The sequence below is a fragment of the Excalfactoria chinensis genome, chromosome 23 (genome assembly GCF_039878825.1).
Source record: "Excalfactoria chinensis isolate bCotChi1 chromosome 23, bCotChi1.hap2, whole genome shotgun sequence".
Classification (NCBI taxonomy): Eukaryota; Metazoa; Chordata; class Aves; order Galliformes; family Phasianidae; genus Excalfactoria; species Excalfactoria chinensis.
The window spans coordinates 1131153-1155581 of NC_092847.1; the positions used below are offsets into that span (position 1 = coordinate 1131153).

The 24429-nt window shown below is 48.1% G+C and overlaps 2 protein-coding genes across 25 annotated transcripts in view; one reads left to right on the forward strand and one right to left on the reverse strand.

Moving 5' to 3' along the window:
- KCTD20 (potassium channel tetramerization domain containing 20) overlaps positions 1–24349 on the forward strand; it is a 31685-nt gene extending 7336 nt beyond the window's left edge. Inside the window, exons 1-9 of one of the 13 annotated variants that reach the window (XM_072356021.1) lie at positions 6502–6588; positions 8648–8794; positions 16746–16936; positions 17272–17542; positions 18412–18514; positions 19014–19134; positions 20050–20247; positions 20727–20837; positions 21377–24349. In XM_072356021.1, the coding sequence (XP_072212122.1) occupies positions 16795–16936; positions 17272–17542; positions 18412–18514; positions 19014–19134; positions 20050–20247; positions 20727–20837; positions 21377–21669 (1239 nt within the window). In that variant the 5' untranslated portion in view covers positions 6502–6588; positions 8648–8794; positions 16746–16794 and the 3' untranslated portion in view covers positions 21670–24349. Of the gene's footprint in view, positions 1–6432; positions 6589–8647; positions 8830–12195; positions 12343–13264; positions 13386–16745; positions 16937–17271; positions 17543–18411; positions 18515–19013; positions 19135–20049; positions 20248–20726; positions 20838–21376 lie in introns of those variants that run through there. The other 12 variants (XM_072356026.1, XM_072356032.1, XM_072356022.1 and 9 more) reach the window with 12 other exon arrangements.
- Positions 1890–6356, reverse strand: ETV7 (ETS variant transcription factor 7). 12 transcript variants are annotated; one of them, XM_072356050.1, is made up of 10 exons: positions 6181–6306; positions 5906–5964; positions 4436–4556; positions 4082–4246; positions 3782–3889; positions 3534–3563; positions 3372–3404; positions 2928–3070; positions 2665–2765; positions 1890–2421 (listed from the first exon to the last, which is right to left on the reverse strand). In XM_072356050.1, the coding sequence occupies exons 2-10, from the start codon at positions 5909–5911 to the stop codon at positions 2169–2171; spliced, it is 960 nt and encodes a 319-aa protein (XP_072212151.1). In that variant the 5' UTR covers positions 5912–5964; positions 6181–6306; the 3' UTR covers positions 1890–2168. The 12 variants fall into 12 exon arrangements, with proteins under 12 accessions (XP_072212151.1, XP_072212146.1, XP_072212147.1 ...); XM_072356045.1 differs by having other exon boundaries at positions 3372–3563; positions 4445–4556; positions 6181–6356; XM_072356046.1 differs by having other exon boundaries at positions 3372–3563; positions 4445–4556; positions 6153–6316.
- Positions 24350–24429: the final 80 nt, after the last annotated feature.

Here is a 24429-nt window from a genome sequence, read left to right on the forward strand (position 1 = left end):
ATCTCTTTCTACAGTTTCTCTGGGCTGTAATTTCCTACTGCTTGAAGAGAAACAGCCCATTTCCCATCACCTCTCCTGAACGTTGGTGAGTCAGTCCAGTATTGATTAGAAAATACCCAGCTTTGTTTTTCAGCATCCCCACCTGCTGCTGATAAACAACACGTCCAGCAGGAGCTAAATGGCATCAAGTGGCACATGACCGCAATGAGTGATAAGAACTTTCACAACCAACTCAGTCTGCTTTTCCTCTTCGACATCCACCAAACAAACAAACAGCCACATCACTCAGAGAACGGAGCACAGTTTGGCCACCTCCTGTTTGGAGGTCATCCAGGATGAGACTGTAAACAGTCCCTATTGGTGGAGGAGTTGTGATGGTTCCACGTGGATCAGCATTGATCAGCATTGATTTAAGGCCTCTTCCAGGTCTTTGTAACTGCATTCCTGGATGTAGCCTGAAGATGGGCTGCCCAAGGCAGTTTATTTAGGGATTACCAAATGTAAAGCACATTATCAAGGGTATTGCCTCTTGAACAATAGGGCTTCAGCCACCTCTATGGAGGCTTGCTCCATCCCTAGAGGAAGGACATTGTTCCTTGTGTCTGTTGTGAGCCTCCTCTGATGCACAGGGTTTGATTTTGGGTGGCCTGGTGTGGAGCCAGGGGTTGGACACAATGATCCTTGTGGGTCTGTTCTATGGTTCTATTATATGATTCCATTCTGCAGTTTGCACTGTCCCTGGAGGTGTTCCAGAGCTGTGGAGATGTGGCACTGAGGGATGTGGGCAGTGGGCACAATGAGGATGGGTCAATGGTTGGAATAAATGACAGTGGTTGTCTTTTCCAACCTTAATGACTCTATGTATGTGACCAACCCAAGCAGATGCTGCGTTTTAATTGTGAGGACACCAACCACAAAGGTCCCTCTGAGCCCTGGGCACAGAAGTATCTGTAGTTCAAACCTGAACCAAGACACGGGAGATGGAAGCATCCACTTCTCCCAGCATGGGCTGAAAAGAGAGCACAGCCAATGCATGGCACCTGCTTGGATTCAATGGAAACCTCTGCTCCAAGGTGCTGGTGGGCACTGCCATATGGGACCCCTACCCACATGCAACCACATGGAGCACAGCCACAGCAACCCCCAGCACTGTTTCACTCCCTCTTCCCACGCACACACATTGAGTTCCCCAGCGCAGATGGCATTTGATGGGCTGTTTACTGAAAGGGATGGGTCACGTTCCAGGAAAGCAGCGTGTTTATGGCTGTCTCACCTCCATACACTGTGGGAAGAGCAGTGGCTGCATTGCCTTGGGACAGACAGACACGAGCTCATCTTGGGAGCTGGGAAGGATTTATCATTGCACGGCCTATCCTTGCAAAAGTGCCCTTTGCTTTTTTGCTTTCCAAGATCGCTCCAGAGCTCAAGGAGGGCTGAGTGCAACTGGCAACTTCCCAAGCTCAGGAGGAAATCCCCATCCACGTCCAATGGGATCCTTAGTCATCATTAGAGGAACAGGTGGAAGGCGGCTGCATGCACACTGCCCATGTGAGCTGGGGTCACCACCAGCTCCAACAGAACCAGCTGTGCCAGCCTGGGGAGCCATGGGCTGCTCAAGAGTCACCAGGGCTGCTTCCATGGCAAGAAAGTGGATGGGATGTCACGTTAGGAGAGCAGTCAGGAAAAAGGCACCCATGAGTGTGTATCTATCCCAGGAGTGGCACACAATCAGGATGGGAGCACCCCTGAGCAGCTTGGCTGGTGCTGGGTGACGTCCAGTTTTTGCTCCTAGCAGAAATGTTGGCATCCCTCCCTTCCAGCACCTCAACCAAGGCTGAGAGGCAGCGCTCCTTTACCCCAGCAGAGATCACATTCACTACTGGCCTGTTTCGTGTCACATCATTTAGCCATATGGTTACACAAAGCATGATTAAAAGGAATTAAAACAAGAGCCAGTGGGACACATCTGCACAGCCTGCGAGCTTCAGCCAGAATCCAGACTGATCCTTCAGCACATTCCCACCCTTAATCACAGCTCCACAGGAGACAGATCACAGTGGGTGAGTCCCATCTCGGATCAGGGCAACATCAGTGAACTCATGACCTGGTGTGTGTTGTGCTCATCTCACTGTGACAACCAAGCAGTCTTTGCCAGCAACTCTGAGGCATCACAGCTTTGGCTCAAGGCAACTTTTGGAATCCAAGACCACCTCTGCTTCCTTCTGTGCAGGGAGCAGGAGGTGCTGGCACTTCCCAGCAGAGCACAAGTCCTCCTGCACAGCACTGCACTTGCAGCCTTCCGTGGTGTCCTGCACTGAAACCTCCAGCAGCTCTTCTCTGAGCTCCTCATGCTCTTCGTTCTCCAGCTGCTCCAACCTGCTGGATTTCTCCTGGATGATCTCCCCGGGAGTCTTCAGAAATCTGCAAGTTGTTTTTAGTTGTTTTAAGCATCAGGTTGTGAATGCTGGAGCCCCTGCCCTGAGCTGAGCTCTGGAGCTCTTGCTTTGCCCTTCAGATCCACGTTCCCATGTATTACACCAAACACACAGCCAAGATGCTGCAACTTCAGCTCAGCTCTGCCCCATCAGAGATCCAGATGCCAACACCTGGAGCCCAGCACCTTCCCATGCCCCATCCACACTGCTTCTTTGATCTTCAGCTCACCTGAACAGCAGCTTCTGCCCCGGCTCCCTTTTAATGATATTAAGCTTGTAATAATGTCTGAGTGCTCGGGACATCTTCTCATATGTCATGTTCATCCGGTTCTGGAAGGAGAAATGAATTCATGGTGCTGAGCCAAAGCAAGCATCCATCCCTGGCCTGGATCTGCAGCAGGACCATCAGGGTGGATACCGAGGCACTACAAGCCTTGGCACAGCTCTACAGCCCACATTTGCCTCTGGACCCATGGGTACCCCCCTCTTTACCTTGTGGTTCCCCCAGAGCTGGGCAAGTCCATGGGGGTTAATGATGCGAAAGAGCTTGGCCTCCTTGTCCTCCCACTTGATGTAGGGCTCGTAGCGGCTGTCGGACAGGAGCTGGTAGATGTAATCCCACAGCAGCCTGCAGTCTGAGCACACAGGAAACATCACAGAGCTCCCACTATGGCTCCAGTGAAGGTGGGTGAGTGTCAGGGCATTAGAAGTTATTAGATATATATTAAAGAAGTCAGACGTGTAAATGCAAGAAGAGCCCAGAGAACACGTGCAGCAGTTTTAGTTCTACATCTCCAAGTGTCAGCATGAACTACATTTCTTCAAGTGGGGAAGCTGAGGCAGAGAAGCACACACTGACAGAATAAATAGGAGGCAGATGGGATGAAGCACAATCTCATTTCCCCAAGGAACCAGGGTGGAAAAGATAATATTCACCTGTGATTTTCCCATCCACTGCTGCCAATGGGGCTGTAGGAAAAGAGCAGATGGATCCTGTCCTGCAGCTGCCCTCAGTGCTGGGATGGGAGAGGTTCAGGGGCTTGTGGAGGCTGCGGGATGGGGATGGCTCAGTGTGCTTCAGGCAGGGTGAGGGAGCACCTGGTGCAGCCTCTGAATCTCTGTCCATCCCTAGAAGGGAAAACTTCATGCTGCACTCAGGTGGGTCCCAGGACACCTTCCAGAGCCCTGAAATAAGCTTTGCTTAGGGACTGTGGGATGGGTTCAGCTGCGTGCTGCAGCTGAGGGCAGGCACTGTGCTGCATGGACAGGCACCATGGCCATCATATAGGCACTATGGCCATCATATAGGCACCATACCCACCTTACAGGCACCATGCCCACCATACCTTCCCCTGTGCCCTTGGCCTCTCGGAAGGGTGAATTCAGCAGAGGGCTGTACATCAGAGCTCTTCTTTGAGTCTTAATGTACTGGAGTAATTCATACAACACATCGCCTGCGGGGGAGGAAAGTGAGCTCAGGTGGTTTTGTTGCTTGTATTGCTGCAGTGCTCACAGAATAAGACCCTACTCCCCACCCCTAAGAATGTGGGGTCTGTAAGAGGGTTTTCCTGCTCTCCAGCACCCACCCATCCCTCCCACAGCAGACCACAGCCTGGGACAGACCTGGTCCTTCTGCCTCACCAAACCTGAGCTGGGAGCGCGGAACCTGAAGTCGTCCTTGGTGAGGATGCAAAGGGCTTTGCCGTTCATTTCAAACTTGCTTTCATCCGTTTGCTGAAGGGAATACTCTCTCTCTGCCCACCTGAGCCAGTAGACGACATCATCCTTACTCCACAAAGAGGGCTGGATTCCTGAAAGCAGTGACAACCCTGCTCAGTCTGCACCCCCAAACTCAGCATAAAGGGACAGTGGTCTCCATCACCACCCTTCCCCTCTACAGGGACCAAAACACCACAAAGAATATGAGCCATGGAGAACAGCCCACCTTACACCTTCACCCCCCCCCCCCAGCTGCAGGAGCCCCACAGAGCAGCACCCACCCCACTCACTCAGCCTGCCAGGCAATGCCAGGCCCTGCCCCTCATCGTTGTGTGTGTGTCTGCCCCGGGGTGGAATCAAAGCTGCAGCCACTGGGTTGGAAGAGCCGAGCATCACTTCACCCTGGGGAAAAGAGATTAAATGCATCAATGGATGGAAATTCCGGGCTGCCCTGCCCTTGCATTGGAAACACCTGCACCAGGGTGAGCTGACTTCCTTGTGCTGTGATGATCTGTCTGTTCTCTTGCTCTAAACCCTCATCAGCCCCAGGTTGCCGCAGAGACCCCCACTCTCTTTCTCCCCTTTTCTTCCTGCTCCCATAAGCAGGAGCTTCCCCCCCCCACCAACACCACTCCTGGACAAGAGGCAGTGTGGAGCTCAGGTCCTGCTTGCAGCATCACCCACATCCTGAAATACCACCAGCAGCCCAGTGGATAATGGTTCCCCTTCACAATCTATTAACACAGCAATTGCTTGGCTTCATACTCTGGAAAACTAACAGTTTTGCCTGCAGGTGGTGTTTTCTGAAGCAGCTGATTCCAAGCACTTCAATATGCCCTTGGGAAGATTTCTTGGGGGGGGGGGGGAGGGAGAGGGGTATCACAGCCCCTTTAATGGGGTGTGAGGGGAGCTGAGCCCTAAAGAGAACCAGGGGTAGAGAAAATCACAGCACAGAGAGCAGACAGCAAAGCCTGGCTATGGCCTCACTGCAAAGGTGGTGGTGGCACTGAATGTGGTGACCCTAAAGGTGATGATCCTGTAGATGGGGGACATAAACTGAACCCCAAGGGCAGGGAGAGCTGCTGCAGGCAGCATTCATTCAAAGAGTGTAGGAAGGGTGAAGGTCACCACAGTTGGTGACGTGCTTCATATTCCAGCACTGTTGATAGATGACAATGAGGAACTACTACAGGAATCAGCCTGTTGATGGGAAAGATCAGAAGGAGCTGAATCACTCTCAAACTTCATCTCAAAGGGTTTTCCTCGCCCAAAGGACAAATGTTAGCAAGTTTACTGCTGGCACTGATATCATGGCTTAGCTGTTGTGTCCAGGCCTTTGGTTTTAGCAAAGCAAGCAGCTGCATGGGATCGTAGGAAGAAACCAGAGCAAATCCAGCAGGATAAACTCTTTATAGAGGCTTTGCAGCAACGCAAATGGTGTTTTGGATTCATTCTATGCAATAAGCTACGGGAATATAAGAGCAAAGGGGATCAGCAGTGCATTACAACTCCTCGAATGAAGGTGCTGTCGTTTTGTTTCATCCTTCGCTATTTTCCGATGTTTTTCGGTGACGGTCTTTGCTCTGTTCGATCCGGAGTGTCCGGAACCGCAACCCGAGAGGACAGCGGCCAAAAGGGGCATTGCGGAGCCCGGTGCTGAGCACGACCGGCCCCACTGCTCCGCTCCGAGAGGGGTCCGATGGGAAAGGGCTCCCCCGGTGCCCCAGCAGGGGGGGGTGGGTGGCTCTTACCTGCATCCCCGCCGCCCCCACGCCGTTCGGCGCTGCCCCACTGCGGCTCCGGCGCGATCCTTCCCGGAAACGAAATCGAAATGATCGGAGAGCCGGGAGGGACCGGGATGGGGGGGGGGGGGGGAGTGCCCAGGGCCCTGTAACCCCCCCACCCCCACCCCAACACATATACACATATACACCCAGCCGTGTCCCCGCTGCCCCCGGGAATTCCCGTTTAATTTCTGACCCCACCCGTTGCCAGTACCGAAGTCCCCTCCCGGAACTCGACTCACAAACCCCTGTGGTTGGTTTTAACTCTTTCTGCCCTCCGGGACCGGGTTCGGTTTCCACCGGGCACCGCCGAGATGGGGCACCGGGGGGCAAAGCCCCCACCGCGGCGCGCCACTACCGGAGCCCCGCCCCTTTCCCCTAGGCCACGCCCATTCTGCTAAGCCACGCCCATTCGTCTAAGCCACGCCCATTCGGCTAAGCCACGCCCATTCTGCTAAGCCACGCCCATTCGTCCAAGCCACGCCCATTTCGTTAAGCCACGCCCAATCCTTCTCCCTTTCCCCCTTCCTTCCCATTGGCCCTCCGCCTCCACTCTCGGGACCAATCAGAGAGCGGCGGGGACGGGGCGTGGCCTCACTTCCAAGTCCCGCCCTCCCGGCTCCTTGAGGAGCGGCCTCGGTGGGATGGCGGTGAGTGCGGCCTGCGCGGCCTTTCCCGTTCTCTGTGGGTTCTGCTGACCCTCCGTCCGCCCGGGGAAGGGGTTGCTGGGGGTCCTTCCTGGGTTGCCGTGAAGTTTGGGGCTGTTGAGGGGGCTTTCTTAGCCTTCTATGGGCACGAGGGGCCCGTTCTGTTCTGGGCTGTGGGGCCCGCTGCGCTCTGTGGGGTCTGGGTAGGCCTCGTTTGTTCCCCAGGGACGCTGAGGGTGGTTTGAGGTCAGGAGGGCCTCGGTGTCCTCTGGGAGCCCTGAGGAGGCCCGTGGGGTTGTGAGGGCCTCAACCAGGGCCTCCCCCGGTCTCAGTGTGCGCCGTGAGGCTGTGGGTGCCTATCTCAGTGCTTGCAGGGCTTCATCATTGCAGGGCCGGGCAGGCAGGGGCTGTTTGCCCCGAGCTGTGCGTCTCCAGTGCATCATCCATTCCTCTATTGCTCAGCTGGAGGCCTCGGTGCCCTTGGGTGAGGGTTCTGCTGCGAGTAGGTAGTGCGTGTAGGTTAAGTCTGCATGCATGTAGGTTAAGGCTGACATCCCTCTTCTCCCTCCTTTCTGGTCCTACAGTGCTTTGAAAGGGAGCTGGTGTGTAATGAGGAGCAGAGAGTGAGAGCTCACCTTGTCACTGTTGTGATTTCCCCCCTGTCCTTAATCCTATTTGCTCTGTGCTGCCTTCGTGGTGACCTTAAGCTGTTCAGGAAGGGGGTAACAATTCTGCCTGGGAGGCTGAGAGTGCAGATCAGTAGGATGAATGTTGCTCATTCGTGGCTACGAACCCAGATCCTGTTGTAGCAGTAGGTTATATCCCTAAAGAAGAAAGTTCACCTCATCCTCAGCACAGAGTCACGGTCCTTCCTGCTGGCATTCCTAGCAGTCACACATCAGCTACAGGAAGGGCAGGTAACGGAAAAGCACAGTTGTCCCTTTTGAGGTGTGTCCTTATTTACCCCATGCTCTGACCGAGCGTCACTTACGCTTATGGGTTGTAAATACTTACACCCTTGGTTCATGGAGGTGTTTTTAGTCACGTGGGCCAACCAAACAGTTATGAGGCCTAAAAGCTGCCAGTCAACATGTAAGCAAAGGTTCTTGCTGTTGTTAGAAGTTATTCTGGGTTTATGTGTGTCTTTATTACAGCGGACCAATTTTCTTTAGGGAAGCAATGTCAGCTCAGTAAAATAAATGCTGGTTACAATTTGTAGGTACTTAAACTTCTTCAGACCGTGGAGCAGATGCTTGCAGTGGTGCAGTTGCCTTTATTTTCTGTAGTAACGTCCGCATTAAAGGGTCTTCAATGATCTGATCCTGTGGCTGAAATGGAGCAAGGTCTGTAGGTGAAAGTGAAGCCTGTGGATAAGGCGATGTCAGGCTTATCTCACGTTGTCTCAAAGTAATTAAGAGCAGGATGGAGTAAGTTGTGCTGTGATGGAAATAGGCGTGCGCTCAATTGGTGTTTATTTCAAACCAGACTTATCTTATTTGTCTGCCCGTGGATTGGTTTGTTGTTGTGCTGTTGTTTCGGAGGGGTTGAGGCCCATGTTTGTTTGGAGCTTAAGAGTCATCTTCCTGCTGGGAGTTCCTCGTATACAGTTCTGTGACAGTTCTTGGAGTGGAAGGCAAGAAAGGGGAAAGAGGGGAAGCCATTATTGACTTCAATTGCACTGTCATCTAAGAATCTGAGATGGTGTGAATGTGACAGGTTTGCTGGATACCCGGAGTATGAAATAACCCTCAGGATTGAGAAACCTCCTGATTTCAGCTGATCTGATCACAAATCCCAGCTCACCGCAGTCTCTTTTTGCTGTGCCTTCACATCCCGGCATGTTCAGTCTTGCTTCCTCAGGCTCTGAGAGGTTTTGTCATCACCTGCTTTGAGCTTTCTTTTGGGGATGTTGTGATGGGTGCTTTCCCAGTGCTGTACATACATGTATTGCAATACATACATGGACTACAATGTGGTTGTAGTATTTGTTCTTGGGGGGGGGGGGGGGGTCTTGGCTGCACTGCTGTTGAAAGCCCCATTGATTTCAGGTTTCTGATTCCAGCAGTAATCTGGTCCATTGGAGCAGAAGGGCTTCAGGAAGGAAGTACAGCCTGGCAGCCATAAGAGCAGCAGAAGTGAACGTTGTGCCTAATGCTGTGATGAAAAGGCAGGAGGAGGAACACCCTCCACAGCTGCAGTGTTTTTGAAGGTATTCCATAGAGGGCTGGGATTTAGCTCAGCTGGGTGAGTTTCATGAGTCTCTCCCACTTTGCTTATAGTGAATGCCATCCACTAGATCAACGTAACTAGAGCAAATGAAGGAGGAAAACTGAATAAGGGCGCTTTAGCCTTTGTGTAAGCTGGCTAATTTCTTCTTCCCCTGGATGAGAGGATTAAAAATCATGGCCTTGCATAATCACTGGCTTTGGAAAAGGTTACGTCTGCCTGGAACGTTATCTGCTGCAGCAGTTGGTAGTTATGAATGAGTTCCCCAGTCCATTGACATAAATGTTCTGGCAGGCGCTTGCAAACCTCCTTACAGTCTAATGCTTTGGGACAAGACTGCCCTTCACTGGGTGATAGTGACTGCTCCAGGCTTAGCAGGTGGAACTTCACAATGGCACAAAGCTTCCCTACCAATATGGGTTGGAATAACAGAGCATTTGCCAAGGAGGAATCTTCGGGAGTATTTAAACCTGACCTTATTCGTTGTGACTTTGTTCACCAGAGCAGCTAATGAATAGGAAAGAAATGTAGAGATGACTTAGTTTTCAATAGGCACTGATTCCCTGTTGCAGTTTAATTTGCTGCCTCTATAGATATTCTGTAACACGCATGGGCACAGTGGGTTTTTTCAGTTCCATGGGTTGTTTTCTGCAGCATCACTTTCAGAGGAGCCATTCAATGTGAAAAATGCAGTTATTCAGTGATCTTCAAATCAGGTCGTGCTGGCTTAGTGTTAAAATAAAGCACCACCGAAGTTCAGCTTTTTTGCTAATCTCCCCAGTTTCAATGAGACCTGCTCTTGCAGTGTGTTAATTAGGTACTATCTGAGTAATTTTGGACTAGACAGGTTTTATCTCATGCCCTTAATGCTACTTATCTCTGGTTTAAGCTGGACAGCTCAGCAGTTTAAACCTTCTTTTGGGACATGAAAGCCATTGATTTGATTGCTTCGCTAATGAAGGGAAAATATTGATCATGCAGATTCCTTGGGCTTGTGTGAGCAGCAGATGGGACAGGAGCTTTTGCAGCATCCCATCCCGGAATAGCCCTTGTTTCAGATCTCTTGAAGGGTACAGGGCATGCACCCACCTCCGTCTCCGCAGTACCTTGGCCATTTCCATATGTCAGCACAAGTCAGACATGCTGCTATGGCTGCTGCAGAGCAAGAAGGTTGCTGTGACTCAGCTCTGCGTCAGCTCTCAGCCTGCTGCACATGGTGTCGAATTTTGGGATGGTTTAGGCTGAAAGGGACCTTAAAGATGCCCAGCACTCCCCTTGCTGTGGGCTGGGTGCACACCAGCTCAGGCTTCCCAGGGCCCTGTCCATGGCCTCAGGCACCTCCAGGGGTGGGTGCCGCAGCTCTGGGCAGCAGAACCAGGGCCTTACTGCCCTCTGAGTAAAGAATTTCTGCCTAACATCCAACTTGAGTCCCTCTCTTTTATTTTAAAGCCTTGTCCTATCACTATCAGACCATGTGAAAAGTCAAACTCCTTTCTGTTCATAAGCTTCACTCAAGTCTTGAACAAGGCCCAAGTGAATGTATTTGGCACTGAGATGTGTTTACATGCATGCTTGCTGTCAGACTCGAGGAGCAGCAATAAACAGCTGAGTTTGAGATGGTTCCCTTTGAATGTAGTGTGCAATGTTGTGCAGCAGCAGCAGGCTAATGGCTCCTCTTACCTAGTATTGGGTGAGCGAGGGGGAAACTGGATTTCAGTTTACTGTTAATTATAAAGCTGCAGAGAGCTTAGTGCATTAGGGCTGCGCTATATTTAAATGGTCCCCCGTCTGTCTGTCCCTATTACAAAACGTGCTTTGATAAGATCACGGGGTGAGCTTCTCTTTCCTCTTTAAAGCTGTTTTTGAAGCTCTCCGTTGCCTTCAGAGAGCTGTCTGACATGTCGTGGCATCTGTGTCTGTCTTTGCTTTGCACTGTTAAGTCACTGCAGTGCTGTTCTGAGGGCACTGCAGACAGCCATAGGAAACGGCATTTCTCCACTCATAGAGTGAAATTGCTGCATTCCTGAAAGATGAGGCTATTATTCATGCAGCAAATAGAATCTTTGGCCATTCACTGCGTGTTGCAGACTGTTACAACGGAATGAAAAATAGCATCTCCAAACAAAACCTTGTGTGAACTCAGAGCAGCCAGATTGACAGCCCTGAGGCTTCACAGGCTTTACTTATCCCCAGAGCATTGGAGCAGTGATGGACACAGCAGCACCTCACGCTGCTCCAGCTGCATCTCATGGACCTGTGCTGTGTGTGCTGGGATTTCTGCCTATAGCTTCTGAGCTGGGCCCTGCTTTTACCACCCAAAGGGTCACTCGGTGGTGGTGGTTTCTAGAAAGCTGGCAGCCAGATTGGAAACAACAAGTTCATTTCATGCAGTTCACATTATGAGCTCTGAAGTCTCAAGGTTTTGGTCGCTTGTGGGCTGAGATGAAATCCATGGGTTGTATGTTAATAGGGCCTTTAATTAGCAGTCTGTGCACTAAGACGTGTTTAAGGCTGAAGTGGGGGAGCTGATTTGTGACTCCCATGGATTATTCAGAGGAAGAGAAGAATCCCACACGAGGACAGACTTGGAAGGATTTCCTTAAAATAAATGACAATAAAGAAATCAGAGCATTTGTTTCCCATGTTGTCTTTGGGATTAGTGCTCTGGAAGCCAGCTGTCGCTTTGGTTGCATGCTTGTCAAATTAAAAACAGGCTGGAGTGGACTGTTGTGGAACAGACTGCCATTTTAGACCTTTCCACTTTCAAGAGCAGCCTCACTCAGTGCCCAAATGGGCACCTTTCCTCTGCTCCGACACCTCATTATGTGTGTTGAAATAGGCATCGTCTCTGCTTATTCAGTTTTGTATGCGTGTGGTTGTTTTCCTTTTTAAACCCACCAAATATGGCTCCAGTTCCTGGCTAATTTTTACTGAAACACAACACTAGCCAAATATTTTTCGCAGAGCCTTATTAGTCACATAAGAAAGAATGCAGGGGAGTATTCTTAGAAAGTGTTAGAACTACGCTTGACATGTAAAATATTTACCCAGACATGTAAACACAGCGAGGAATGCCAGTGTCCCATCACACATTGAGCAAGATGTTTTCCAGCTCTTGGAAATAAGGTACGGTGTCCTCTGCTGACATGAACTGACAGATGATTGCTTTTACCCAACACAACTCTTAGCCCCCCCCCCCTTTGCATCCTCAAAATAAACCAGGATGTGCTTTCTCAAAGAGCTGCAGTTGTGCTAAATAAATCTGTTTGTTTGGCTGTAGGGGTTGCTTTAGCATCACTGACGTGACCGCAGTCTGAAGGGTTTGTTTTGCTTTCTGTTGTCTGTATCTTAATGTGGATTAAAAAAACTTTCTTGTTCCCTCAGAGCACGCTGCCCTGGTGACTCTGCTTGGCAGGAGTGGATTCATCTGAGCCACTTCCAGCTGCTCTCTGCTATGGTGAGATAGGCAGTGCTGCTGGGGCTGCCAGATAACCGCCCTGACTGAGAGATCCTGTGTTCTACCCAGCTTTGGTAGGAAACTCCTCCTGTGCTGAGCTCTGATGTGAGCTCTGCCACGTCCTCAGCACTGCCCTCATCTTCTGTTGGCTGCAGCTCTTCTGGATGCAAACTGTCTCTGTCCCTCTGGCTGCTGTCAGTGCCTGTGCTTGTGAGCTCTCCTTGCCCTTCTGTACCAGCAGGGCTGTGTAGGCAGATCAGATCTTATCCAGGCACATCAGTAACCCCTGAGTTCCTCCACGCTGCACTACAGATTAACCACTTTCTCAAGGCAGGACACCTTGAGATTTAATTGCATTTCATTAAATAGTTTTCCTGTTGTGGGTCTGGATTGTTTTTAGTTGTTTTGTGTTTTTTTTTTAATGCTGTGTGCTGTGTTTTTCTGAACTCTCATTGGTTAACAGTTACTGTAACTACTTTCAAAACTCTTCCCTCTGTTATTAGTTGGCTCGAGCTGCTGCCATGCAATTGGTTAAAAATGAATGGCAGTTGGAGTTGTAGCAGATGAGCTGGGAATGAGTTAGCAGTCACTTGCTGGGATCCCTTCCAGAGAAGGAAGGTGGAGTTTGGAGCTGCTCACAGCATTTCCAAAATAAGAGTCGTGGCGAACAGGGGCTGCATGAAACATCAAATAACTGCAGCAAAATACAGAGTGAGGAGTTGGAATTCGGGTTGTTCTCTCTAGCAAAGAAACAATCCACTTGTGTTAAAACTGTTGCCTATGTCAAACGTGAGGAGGCTGAGCCAGGAGCCTGGAGGGAGAGACTTAGGATGGTGAGGTTTGTTGGTTTGTTTTTCTCCTGAGGCTTAAAAGAACCAAATCTGTTCCCGTGTGGGTTTTGTGTTGAGCCTTTCATGAATCAGCTGATGGGGGGAGGAGGGGGGGGACTTTTAAACTGAAATATTTACATGAATCAGACAGCTGGGCTTTGGGGGAGTGACCAGTGAGGTACAAACAGTTTAAACTCTGAAGCTGAGCTGTGCCTTGGTGCTTCCCTCTGTTAAAGAAGGGTTTGGAGGGACTGGAGCTGGTAGCACTGAGGACATATGAGCCGCCAGTGAGTAAGCTGTGTTGTGTGGGTGTTGGTGGAGGGTTTGCTTGGGGGTTACAGCAGGAAAGGAGGTGATTTCTGTTCGGTTCTGGTTGCTGCAGGTGTGTCAGGATTCTCACGAGTCTTTATGGGACAGCTTATAATGAGAAGCTTCGACTTCTCTATTGTAAATGTAGGCATTGGTGTGAATGTGAAACAAAGTCAGATTTAGCTGCCATGGAAGAAACGACATTTTAAAATCTAAAGGGATCAGGAAGGCCTTGCTTTTGTTTCTGTTTAAACTGTTTGGTTTTTTAAAGCCTTTCTAAGTACCTCTGCTGAGAGTGGTGAAACCAGATCCAAATCAGAGCACTGTTGCTGTTGTTCCTGTTTTTGCCATGTGCTTTGTAGCTTTATCTACCACAACTTATTTAACTCATAGGCGTCATTTGGCTTAAAACTTCAGCTGGCTCGGCCTTTTGTGTCTGAAAAAGGGACCCTTTGTTTCTCCTGAGGCTGAAGATCCTGCTGATGTTTGCAGTGGACCATCTTTCCCCAGGTTTTGACTGAATGTAGTTGAGCAGCACCACTAAAGCTGCTGTGATTGCAGTGATGGGATGCTCTTCGTGAGGGTCTGCTATGGAGCTTTTCCAGATAACAGCATTTAACCCACGGCTGTGGATAGCAGCAGTGCTTCCTAAAGGCCACCTGAACCCCTTGGGAAGGGCAGGAGCTCTAGCAAACACAAACCTCTTGCCTTATTCAGAAAGCACTGTTTCATTCTGATAAGCCCAGCAGCAGGGCCGCATTGGGTGCTTCTCATCTCTCCTTGCTGAGTCTGCTTTGGTGTAACTTTCCTATTTTGGGAAAGGCCATCATATGTTACTGCAAGTTAATAAATCTCAGTGATGTCTGTTAGTCCAGAGTGCTGCAGTGACTCAGTGCCATCCGTGGTGATGGAGCTCTCAGCGTGTGAACCAATCCCTATCAGTTATAGAAGAACCTGAGGCTTACATCCAGGAGTGGATGGTCAGTGTAAAGCTATTAAAGCCACGCTGCAGTCTGTAGCTCTGAATTGCACTTGTAGAAACAGTAGGTTGTTGTTAAGACTGAAGTAAGCGAGTAGGTCTGTAAGCTTTGCTAACAGTGAAGCACTATGCACAGAATAGGAGAAAACAATCAAGCATTTCATCAGCCTTCTTGCTGTCTCTGGCCAGAATTTGCAGGCTGCTCTGCGTTGCATCAGTCCTGCTGGACATTATTTTCCATCTATAATTTGAAACCAGATGGAAAATGAATGCACTGTATACTGATAGAGCTATTTCATAACAAGGAAAAGCCTTTGCAGTGTGTCTGTGTGAGCTGAGCCTATAAAGCACTCTTGGATTGCCAGCTTACATTTGTGTCTGTAACAGAAAATGAGGTGAGGATTAATAGCAGGTATAAGATGAGCATGTTGAAGGCTCCAAGCAGCTTTTCTCTCTGATGCAATGTGGATTCTATGCTGTTCTCCTATGGTTCAGGCCTATCTGCAGGTGGGCAGTACCAAACCCACCAAGTTCCACTTGGCCTTGAGCATCCATTGTATGATTCAGCCCCACCTGGGACTCAGCACTTGTCTCTCCTGCTCTGTAAGTGAGCCCCGTGTGCCAGAGGTGATGTGAGGCCATGGTGCTCTGCCCAGGGCAGCCCTGTGACCCTGGCTTACTCTCTTGCTATGTGACATTTCACATGTGGCACTTTACCCTCTGGAAGAGCAGAACTGACTTCATAAATAAGTCCTGTGCTTCAGAGAGAGGTTGCAAGTGAGGAGCCTGATTTGTACGTGATAATTTAAACTCCAGATGAGTGTCAGACACGCGTCGTGGTTCTGCATGAAGGGTGCTTAAATAGGGAGTTTTCAGTTACAATTTGTTGATGATGCTGTAATTGCCTCTTGCTGGGGATGCAGAAGGGAACAAAGCAGAGCGGAAGGGAAGCTTGGTCAAGGCTACAGCAGACAAACAGGTTTGCTTGTTTTGTTTTCTCCTATGCCCTTCTGTGCCGTTTCCTTTTTGTTCTTTATGTGTTAAATCTGAAGAGATTCGCAGGTTAAAGGTGTGGGAATGAACAGAAGCTGGAGCCAAAGCTCATACGGTTGGATTCCAATAGATTCAGCCCTGCTGTTCTCAGTGAGCCACTCACAGCCAGGGCAGAAACTACAAGTGTAGCCTTCCTTAGCAGCTGGCTTGTTGTGCTCTGCACAGCCCTGTGGAGTGCTGCAGCAGCACAGTGAGGTGGGCCAGCAGGGCCCTGGCTTGGGGTCTCAGTGCCATAGCTACCTCAACCACCCATCCTTACACACGGGCAATGCTTCTCATTATTTATCTTAATGAAGTGAGATTTTCCCTTTTGTTCTGCAGAAGAGGAGTCAGTCATCGCTAAGGTATTATTCTGCTTTTGTTTGAGGGAACTCTGGATGTGTTCCAAAGGATGTGCTTCCAGAAATTAAAGCGAGGCTAAACTTTTCTGAAAGGCGTGCAATTATATTACAAATACGTCTTGTTCTAAACTGGTAGACTGCAGAATTAGGTCAGGCACACCCTGAATACGCACAGTTTCCTGCTTGCTCATGTTTCTGAGGGTTGTAAGTGGGAATGTTTTTGTGGATTTAAAGGAGCGTCACCTACAAATGAGTTGTTGGGAGTCGTATTGAAGTCATCGTGATGCTGTGATGTAGGAAGAGCAGGGGATTGCCAGCTGCCCCATTCAGTTGCTTGGTCTGGTTATAACCCTCTGTTGTTTTTAAACCATGGGATGAATTCAGATCGTTCTCTTCAGCTATTTCTGCTGCTGCCCGAGTTGCTGCTCATTGTGCTGGGTGATGGTGAAGCAGTGCTGAAGCTGTTGGATGTTCCAGGGAAGGGCTCTGCTCCTGAACAAGGGAGGGGTGGATGTGTTGGTCAGCTTTGGGGCTGCAGTTGCTCCCCAAATTATCCCTCTTGTCCCTGTTTTCTCTAATAGGGCTGCCCTGCAGTGTTTCCCAGGGCTGACAAGAGGAATGAGCTGTGAATATATGTAAAAAGCTTTGAAGGTGGACGGTGCTAATTATTATTTATGGATGTTCAGGTCTCGCTCCAGGTGGTTCACCTTGATCATAGGCATGAAAGGAAAGCAGGACATTTGTCAGCTGGTCAGCCTCAAGTGTGGCCTTCTGAAGTCTTCCTGCACTGGTTTCCCTCCTAGGCTGTGTGCATGACTGCAGTATATTTGTTATATTGAACGGTTGGGGCTGTTTGTTATATGAGCCAGATCCAGGCATTAAGGTGTCCTTCCTTGTTTGCCTTAATTCTTCACTGCTTGAGAGCTTCTTCCAAAACTAACAACCTGCTGTTCTCTGTCTCCCAGCTCTTCTCTTAGGAAACGCAACCAACACCTTGCAGCACGGAGGCCCAGCATGAATATTAACTGTGCTGGTGGGAAGAGAAATCCGGAGTCCATTTGCTCTGTAGAAAATGGAACTGTAGCAGCGCATGAGGCAGAAGAAGGTAATGTGGTGCTCGGAGGTCACAGCCCCTCTGCAGGCCTCAGGAACGAGGGTGAGGATGATGTGTTTACCTTGCACTGATCTTTAAGGGAGATTTTGTGGGGGGAGGTGGTGCAGGAAGTGTTTAATTTCTGTGCTCCTGCTCTTTAACCACTGCATCTGTCTTGCTTTAACAAGCACTGTTAAGCACAGGGGATTTTTTTTTTCTTTGAAAAGCAAATTCTGTCTGAATTTGAAAATGCCTCAGGTCAGGTCGCATTATTCTGCCAGTGATGTGTTTTGACATCCTCTGCTATTGTCTAACTCATTTTTCTCACTGCAGCAAGAAGTATTACTGCTGAATGATGTTTCTCAGTAAGCTGTATCTCCCCTTTGTGTGTCTCTCAGGTTTAGATTCTGACTACAGACACACTGCTTGCCCTGCCAGCCCCCAGTTCAGCAGCATGCTGTCTGCTTCTGAAGACACACACAGTTGTCATTTCCAAGATGGAAATAAAAGACAGACAGAATATTTTAACACCCAGGAGCGCCACGCTTTGTCTTCAAGCATCAATTCTCAGACAGTGGCTCCAGAGAAAGTGACACTTGTGGTAGATGGCACTCGATTTGCAGTGAATCCACAGATTTTCACTGCTCACCCCGATACTATGCTGGGAAGGTGAGTGATTCCCCCATGTTCAGTGTACCTCAAGAGAGTGAGATGCTTTCTGAAATGGAATAGACATGTAATGTTTGTGCTGTGATCTCATCTGTGCACACACGCAGAGCAGTCTTGACCTCATTCAGATCTGGGCTGTTAGTAAGGCCTTGAAGACATGACTAAATGTAGGGAGACTTAGTAATACCCTAGATAACATTCTCTCTATGGTCTGCTTCCTTCAAGCAGTGTACGCTTCTAGTTAGACATAGTTTGCTTTTGTGTTCTCTCTGAGTGCTTGCCTTGGTTGTGAGTGCTGCATCTGTTGGCAGCTGATAACCCCATCCCTTACAAAATGGGAAACAGTGATAATGCTTCCTCCCAGTCATGCTGTTATCTTTTGATACTCTCCCAAGAGAAGTCACTCAGCTCTCTGTAACGTGGATTAGAGCTCAGTCTCTGATGCTACAAGAAACATTCATTTTCTGTATTGCCAGTGCCTGTCTGTGACCAAGGAGAGCCTGCTTCTGTTGGGCTGCTGACATTGCACAGGTTGTTGTGTAAAGCAAGTGATCTCAAGGCACGTGATCCTTACCTTGCATAGCTTCAGTGAAAGGGCTTTGTTGACTGGGAGTTTTCCTTTGATTGGTCTGTTTCTTAGAGCTGGGACTTGCTCCATACAATACAGTAGCTATAGCAATGGAATCCAGCTCTAGCAGGACTTGAGACAGCTCTTGTGCTTATTTACTATGGGGGAGATGTGAGTATTGGTTTCAGGTTGTTGTGTACAGGTGTCACTGCTGGTTTTCTGCAACCTCAGTGCAGCTATTGCTTTCTAGAAATAATGTATTTAAATATACTTGGACATGTGTGTTTTTTTTCCTGTTCAGAATGTTTGGACCAGGAAGAGAATATAATTTCACCAGGCCAAATGAAAAGGGAGAATATGAAATTGCAGAAGGAATTAGCTCAGCTGTGTTCCGGACTGTGCTGGTAAGATGATGTTTGCAGACTCGGGGGGTGGGGAGCAGTTGTTTTGTCACATATGCAAAACTGAGTCATCTCCAGGCAGCTCTGTGCCCCTGGAACATGTTCTTTTATTACTGTTTTGTGTTATGTTTCTATATAAAATATGTATGCATATATTTGATTTTGATGTGAGGCAGTATTTCAGATATTTGTTCATGTTGCCTTTTTACCTTTCCTATGAGCTTTGTTCTGACTTTGTGCCTGCACATAAACAATTACTGCATGTGTTAGGAAACCCCATTGCCATGGGAAAGGCTTGACTGGGGCTCACAGTTTATCAGACCTAAGAGGGTATGCAAAGAACTGTAGATTCTCAGACAGGTGGGTGTTCCTGCTAGTCACAACCTATTTATAGTTCCTGAAATTCAAGTGCTTGTCAACAAAACAAAAAGCTTAATAGAAAAACAATCAGAGTCCAAACTGTTCTTTATTTTCCCTGCTAATTTTTTCTTCTTGTTTGCAGGATTACTACAAGACTGGAATAATAAACTGTCCTGATGGGATTTCCATCCCAGACCTTCGAGACACCTGTGATTACCTCTGCATCAACTTTGACTTCAACACAATCAAATGTCAAGACTTAAGTAAGTATTTTGTGCACTCGTCCTGATTTGGTGCAGTTCTTATGTGCTTTAGTTTAAGTATGAGGGTATGGACTCCACTAGGACTGATGGGTGTGTTGCATTTAGTCAGCTTCCTTTTTTTGTGCTGCTTCAGCTGTAAATGCACTGGTTGTATCCTGCAGAAAAAACCCATCTTGCTCAGAAAAGCTGATTGAAATTGTGACGAGTTTCAGTCTCTGTTTCAAGAGGGAACTGGAAGAGCTTAGTGCTACAGCCAGACAAAATGAAAGCTAAAAGCAGGTTTGCAACCCCTGTCTAAAATGTACCAGAGAAGTGAGAGTAATTTAAGCAGAGAGATCAACAGGCAGGGTAGGTGTTGAAGACACTGAGGCTGTAAAGTAGCAGAGTTCCTAGCAGTGAAGGAAGCTGAATGGGATCAGCTTTTTGATGGGTATGCTGGCAAAGAAGAGAACTCACATAAGCAAATCTGTGAAGGGTGCTGTGCTGAAATGGGTCTTGTGATCCCACAGCACAGATCTTGGGTGGAATTCCTGCTGTCTTCTCTGCTACCTGCCTGCACACATCAGAATGTGCTTTCAAGTCCAGAGACTGTTGCTAGAAGTTCAGGGATCGTAATGAACAAGTCATTCTCTCATTTTGCTGTATTGATTTGACCTTGGATGTTTGTAATGGTAATACATTGGTTCTAGGGGGTAATTTTCATTTCCATTTGAAATGCATTTGTTTGATTATTATTTTTCACTTTTAGAACTGGAGATTATTGGTGCAACTGAACGTAGGTTGAGGGGTTTGTCTAGAGATGAATGATCATCTTAAAAGTGTAGAGCTGGGATGTATTTTCATGTGGTATCTCAATATATGTATACGTGTATTTTCATGTTTAAAAAAGCTCATTGTGTGGTTGTGTCCCTTTAGGTGCTCTTTTACATGAGCTCTCCAATGATGGTGCTCACAAACAGTTTGACAGCTACCTGGAGGAATTAATTCTGCCTATAATGGTGGATAGTGCCCGGAAAGGGGAGCGTGAATGTCATATTGTGGTGCTGACAGATGAGGACACTGTGGACTGGGATGAAGATCACCCTCCTCCAATGGGCGAGGAGTACTCCCAAAGTAAGGGGACTCCTGGCTCCAGGTTTGCACACTGCCAGGCATCTGGCTGCTAGGAAAGGACCCGCTGTCCAAACAGCAGCCTTCCTCCAGGAAGGGAGGCTGGCACATGCTGTTCTGTTTTGTAACATTCCTTCTGAATTGGCTGCTGCTAGAGGCAGGATACTTGTCTTGTTACAGCTTTGTTTTGACTTCCTGCAGTGGTAATGGAGAGCATTCACTGCATCTTTTCCATATGTTTACTGCCTCAGCCTATTTCTGGTGTCTGAATACTTCTTGCTTTACACACCCATTGCCACCCTTCTATCCATACCTGTTATGTGTATGGCTACACTGCCACCAAGGAACCAGAGCTCATCCTCCTTGTATGTGAGTGGTTCCTGGAAACCAGACCTGCTTCTTTGGCGCTCCCACAGCTTAGAATATCAAAAACAGGGAGGAGGTCTCTCCTTGTGGATTCTCATCGCTGTTTATTTCTCTAGTCCTTTACAGTTCCAAGCTGTACAGATTCTTCAAGTACATCGAGAACCGCGATGTTGCAAAAGCTGTGCTAAAGGAGCGGGGCCTGAAGAATATTCGCATTGGCATTGAAGGTAAAATCATTTCCTCAACAAGGAAAATGCTAAATCAAGTAACTCCATAGTGTGTAAAGCCTGTTTTCTACTGAATTAGCATCAGAGAAGGGCTTACATTGGCTATCTCATGTGCTGTTACGCTTTCCTGTGTCACCACATCCAGGCACCCCAGCACCTGGGCTCTGATAATGCTAATGGATTAATTACCCTGTCCCCACATCCTGACACCAGGAAGGGAAGAGAGAGGAGGTGATAAATGAGTTCTTAAAAGTTCTGGATGTTTGCCATACCATTGGTTATGCTAAGCATGTTATCAGGGTTTGGAAGCAAGGAATGCCAGTCACATGTGCCTGCAACGTGGTTAATGCTGTGCAGCCATGGATGGTATGGCTGCACATCCTCTTGCAGGGTAAAGAAAGCAGCCATAAAAGCCAATAATAGTAAATGTAGAAAGTGAGCACTTGTCTTCTCAATACTCTGTGCCCCCGTAGTCTCTCCTGCCTGTCCTTTAGGATCCTTTGAAGGTGTGTGGTGCAGCTGACTGTCTGTGTTTTCAGGATATCCCACCTGTAAAGAGAAAGTGAAGAGGAGGCCGGGCGGTCGTTCAGAAGTGATCTACAACTACGTCCAGCGGCCCTTCATTCAAATGTCCTGGGAAAAGGAGGAGGGGAAAAGCCGTCATGTTGACTTCCAATGCGTCCGGAGCAAATCTCTAACAAACCTGGTCACTGTGGGTGATGACGTTTCAGAGGACCATGAGGTTATAATGCATCACCCCCCACAGGTAGATGAACTGGATAGGCTAAATGCTCCGTTCTCCCAAATGGCTGTTAATGATCTACCAGATTAGTCGTGGCTCCGGCTTGATGTGGGAACATCTCAGCATACTTTCATCCTAGTAACGGAACACAGACTCCTTGCAAGGTGCTTTAACCTCATTCATCCTCTTACTATGTTGTCATATTTCAAGCATGTTAATAAAGAGCCACACTCCCTAATTGTGCAATCAAAAGCAACATCTCAAACAAAAAGAAAGTGTTGCTTTGTTTCCACTACAAAGGCTTCCAGACTGATGGGTGCTGAATATTTTACCTAAACTTCTGAAAGAAGAGCAGAAGTATTTAGAAATGACATGAGAGAGGAAATTGCGGGCCTGTCAAGACAAAGCTCCTCTTTACCATTAGACACTTAGGTTTGCTTTTGTGATAATCTGCACCAGGCATCAAAGCAAGACAGGTGATGCTCTTTCATCAGCCAGCAGAAATGTAGCACGGTTGGTGGCAGCGGAATACTGAGAGTGGGGAAATGACAGCAGAGCGCCCTGTGAGGGATTCTGTTCATGCTGCCACCTGGCTTTTGCATCCGGTGTGTACAACTCACTTCACAGAGGTGTGCAAGGCCAGCTTGGATGGGGCAGCCTGATGTGGGCTGGAACTGGATGGTCTGTAAGGTCTTTTCCAACCCAAACCCTTTTGTGATAATAGGAAGTATGAGACTCTTCCCAGGAGCTCCCTGTTATATACTTCTGCATAAGATGAAATGACTGTTTAGAGAGATCGTGAAGCTCATTAAAATGAGCAGATTGTGCTGAAGGAAAAAGCCAGAAAGAAGACTAGTTGATTTTTAGCAGCACAGTCAGTCTGTTCAGTAGCATAGAAGATGTAAGAAGCTTTCTAAAGGTGGCTGTGCATGTTAAAGAATTTTTCTCCTCATCCTTTCTAAGAAAAAAAGCCAGTGCTGGAGCTGAGCAGAATCACTGTTTGAATCCACCTTCATCAGTGAAGATCTCCATAGACTGTCCAAGGAGCTTTCCACTCCCAGGACCTGTTTCAGCTTCTGAAGGCCAGTTACTTCACTTCCAATTTGGAACTGACTGGACTCTGTCACAGTCAGACTTATAAGAGACATCAATAGGAAATGAAACTTCAGTGGGGAAAAAAAATGCACGTACCTGGGAACAATTGCCCTCTGCTGCTCTAAGTGCAGTGTTCTGTATTTAAGGTTCTGTTCGTTTTGGATTTAGGGCCAACAAAGCTGTGACCGTAGGTGTAAACACACTCTGGGCTGCTGAATTCACTTGTGTTGGAGTGTAGCTGTCCTGTTCCTGCTGTATGCAGTTTCCTACAGGCTGCTTAACACACTGATGAACACGCAGTGCATTCAGTGCAGCCAGAGCCAAGAAGGCAGGTGAGCAATCACAGGCCTGCCTTACACAGCCAGCATTTCTGAGGGCCACAGAGAGACCAAAGCAACGCTGTAACTAACTTTGACATCGTGCTGGTACAAAGAAAAGCTGAAACAGACTCAAAAAGCATGAGAGGAAAACAGCTCCTGTAAGTTCAGGTCAGTTCTGCTCTTGTAATTGACTGCTGTTGAAAACTTGTGCTGCTTGGTATGTAAGTTACTTATACCATACTTAAAGTAGAGGTAGGTGTTAGTCTGCCCCTAGGAGCTTTAATCCTTTTATTGTCAGGGTTGCATCCAGCAAATTCTCATTCTTTTCTACCTGTCTGCAGCCTGTAAAGGTGGGCTTGGTATTGAAGTTTGCTGTTACTGTTTTGCTGCTATGGGTGTATTGTTTTTATTTCCTGTGAATGCCTTTCTGGTTAAGAGTAACACCACCATCTCTGCCAACGCTGTACGTGCTGATGCGTTTAGTTCCCATTGGTATGGATACGGGTTCTGTTAGTGGCAGCGTTTCTCTTCTTTTATAAGTGCCTATGGGATGATTTCCAGAAGTGCTTCAGGCCTCCTGAGAGTCTTAAGGGTTCAGGTCCATCCACCTGTGGCTTCTGAAAAGTCCTTTCCCTGTGTTAGTGGATCAGCAGAGAGAAGTGTCCTTCAGTGTCTGCACAGAGGCGATGTCAGTCATGTGCAATCACTTTCCATTATTGTTCTAGATGAGTTTCTATTGTATTAGAGAATGAAATCTATGGCACATTGATCTTCCAGCAGAGGGCCAAGCGCAGCCCGTTACCTGCCTAAGGACTGAGCAGCTCCCAGAGTCAAGCACAGGCAATGGTGAGGCTGCCCCTGGCAATGATGGAGCTCCAGCCCCTATGGATTTTTGGTGTCTGTATTTCTTTATACAGCAGTAAGTATGAAGCAAATGTGTGTTGATGCTGAGTTTGGGGTTTACACAGGCATGTGGGTCAAGCAGGCTCAGAATGTCACTGCCTCGTTAACTTTCTGGTGCTGTGTAACCAATGGGACCCTCAGCACAGGATGGGGGGCCTGGCTTCCATGCTGTACCTGCCCTATTTTGCAGACACTGAAACAACGCTCTATTTTAGTGGCTCTCTCAAGCAGCTGGAGATGCATTTGGGATTTGTGTTTAGTAGAGTGGGTTCTGTTGGAGCACTACGTCAAGTTGAACAAGTATGCATTTGCTTCTTCCCCTTTTTTACAGTTGCCCAGCATTCAGGGTAAAAGTGCTCGGTCTTATTCTAGATATACTGAAGTGTCAACTGTGGTGTCCATGAACTCCTGCAGCTGTATGGTTTCTTTTATGTATTAAAGCATAAATTATGTCTGGCTGTTTGGGCTCTTTTAAGTGTGGAATAGAATAGGGAGGGGGACACAGTGCCCACTTCTACCTCAAAGATCATTG

What these genes read in the sequence shown, in the direction of transcription:
- ETV7 (XM_072356040.1), bottom strand. An exon ending in GTTCCGCGCTCCCAGCTCAG is followed by an intron (nt 3,890 to 4,081) that starts GTTTGGTGAGGC and finishes CCTCCCCCGCAG; the next exon opens with GCGATGTGTTGTATGAATTA. An exon ending in GGCCAAGGGCACAGGGGAAG is followed by an intron (nt 3,621 to 3,781) that starts GTATGGTGGGCA and finishes AGCTTATTTCAG; the next exon opens with GGCTCTGGAAGGTGTCCTGG.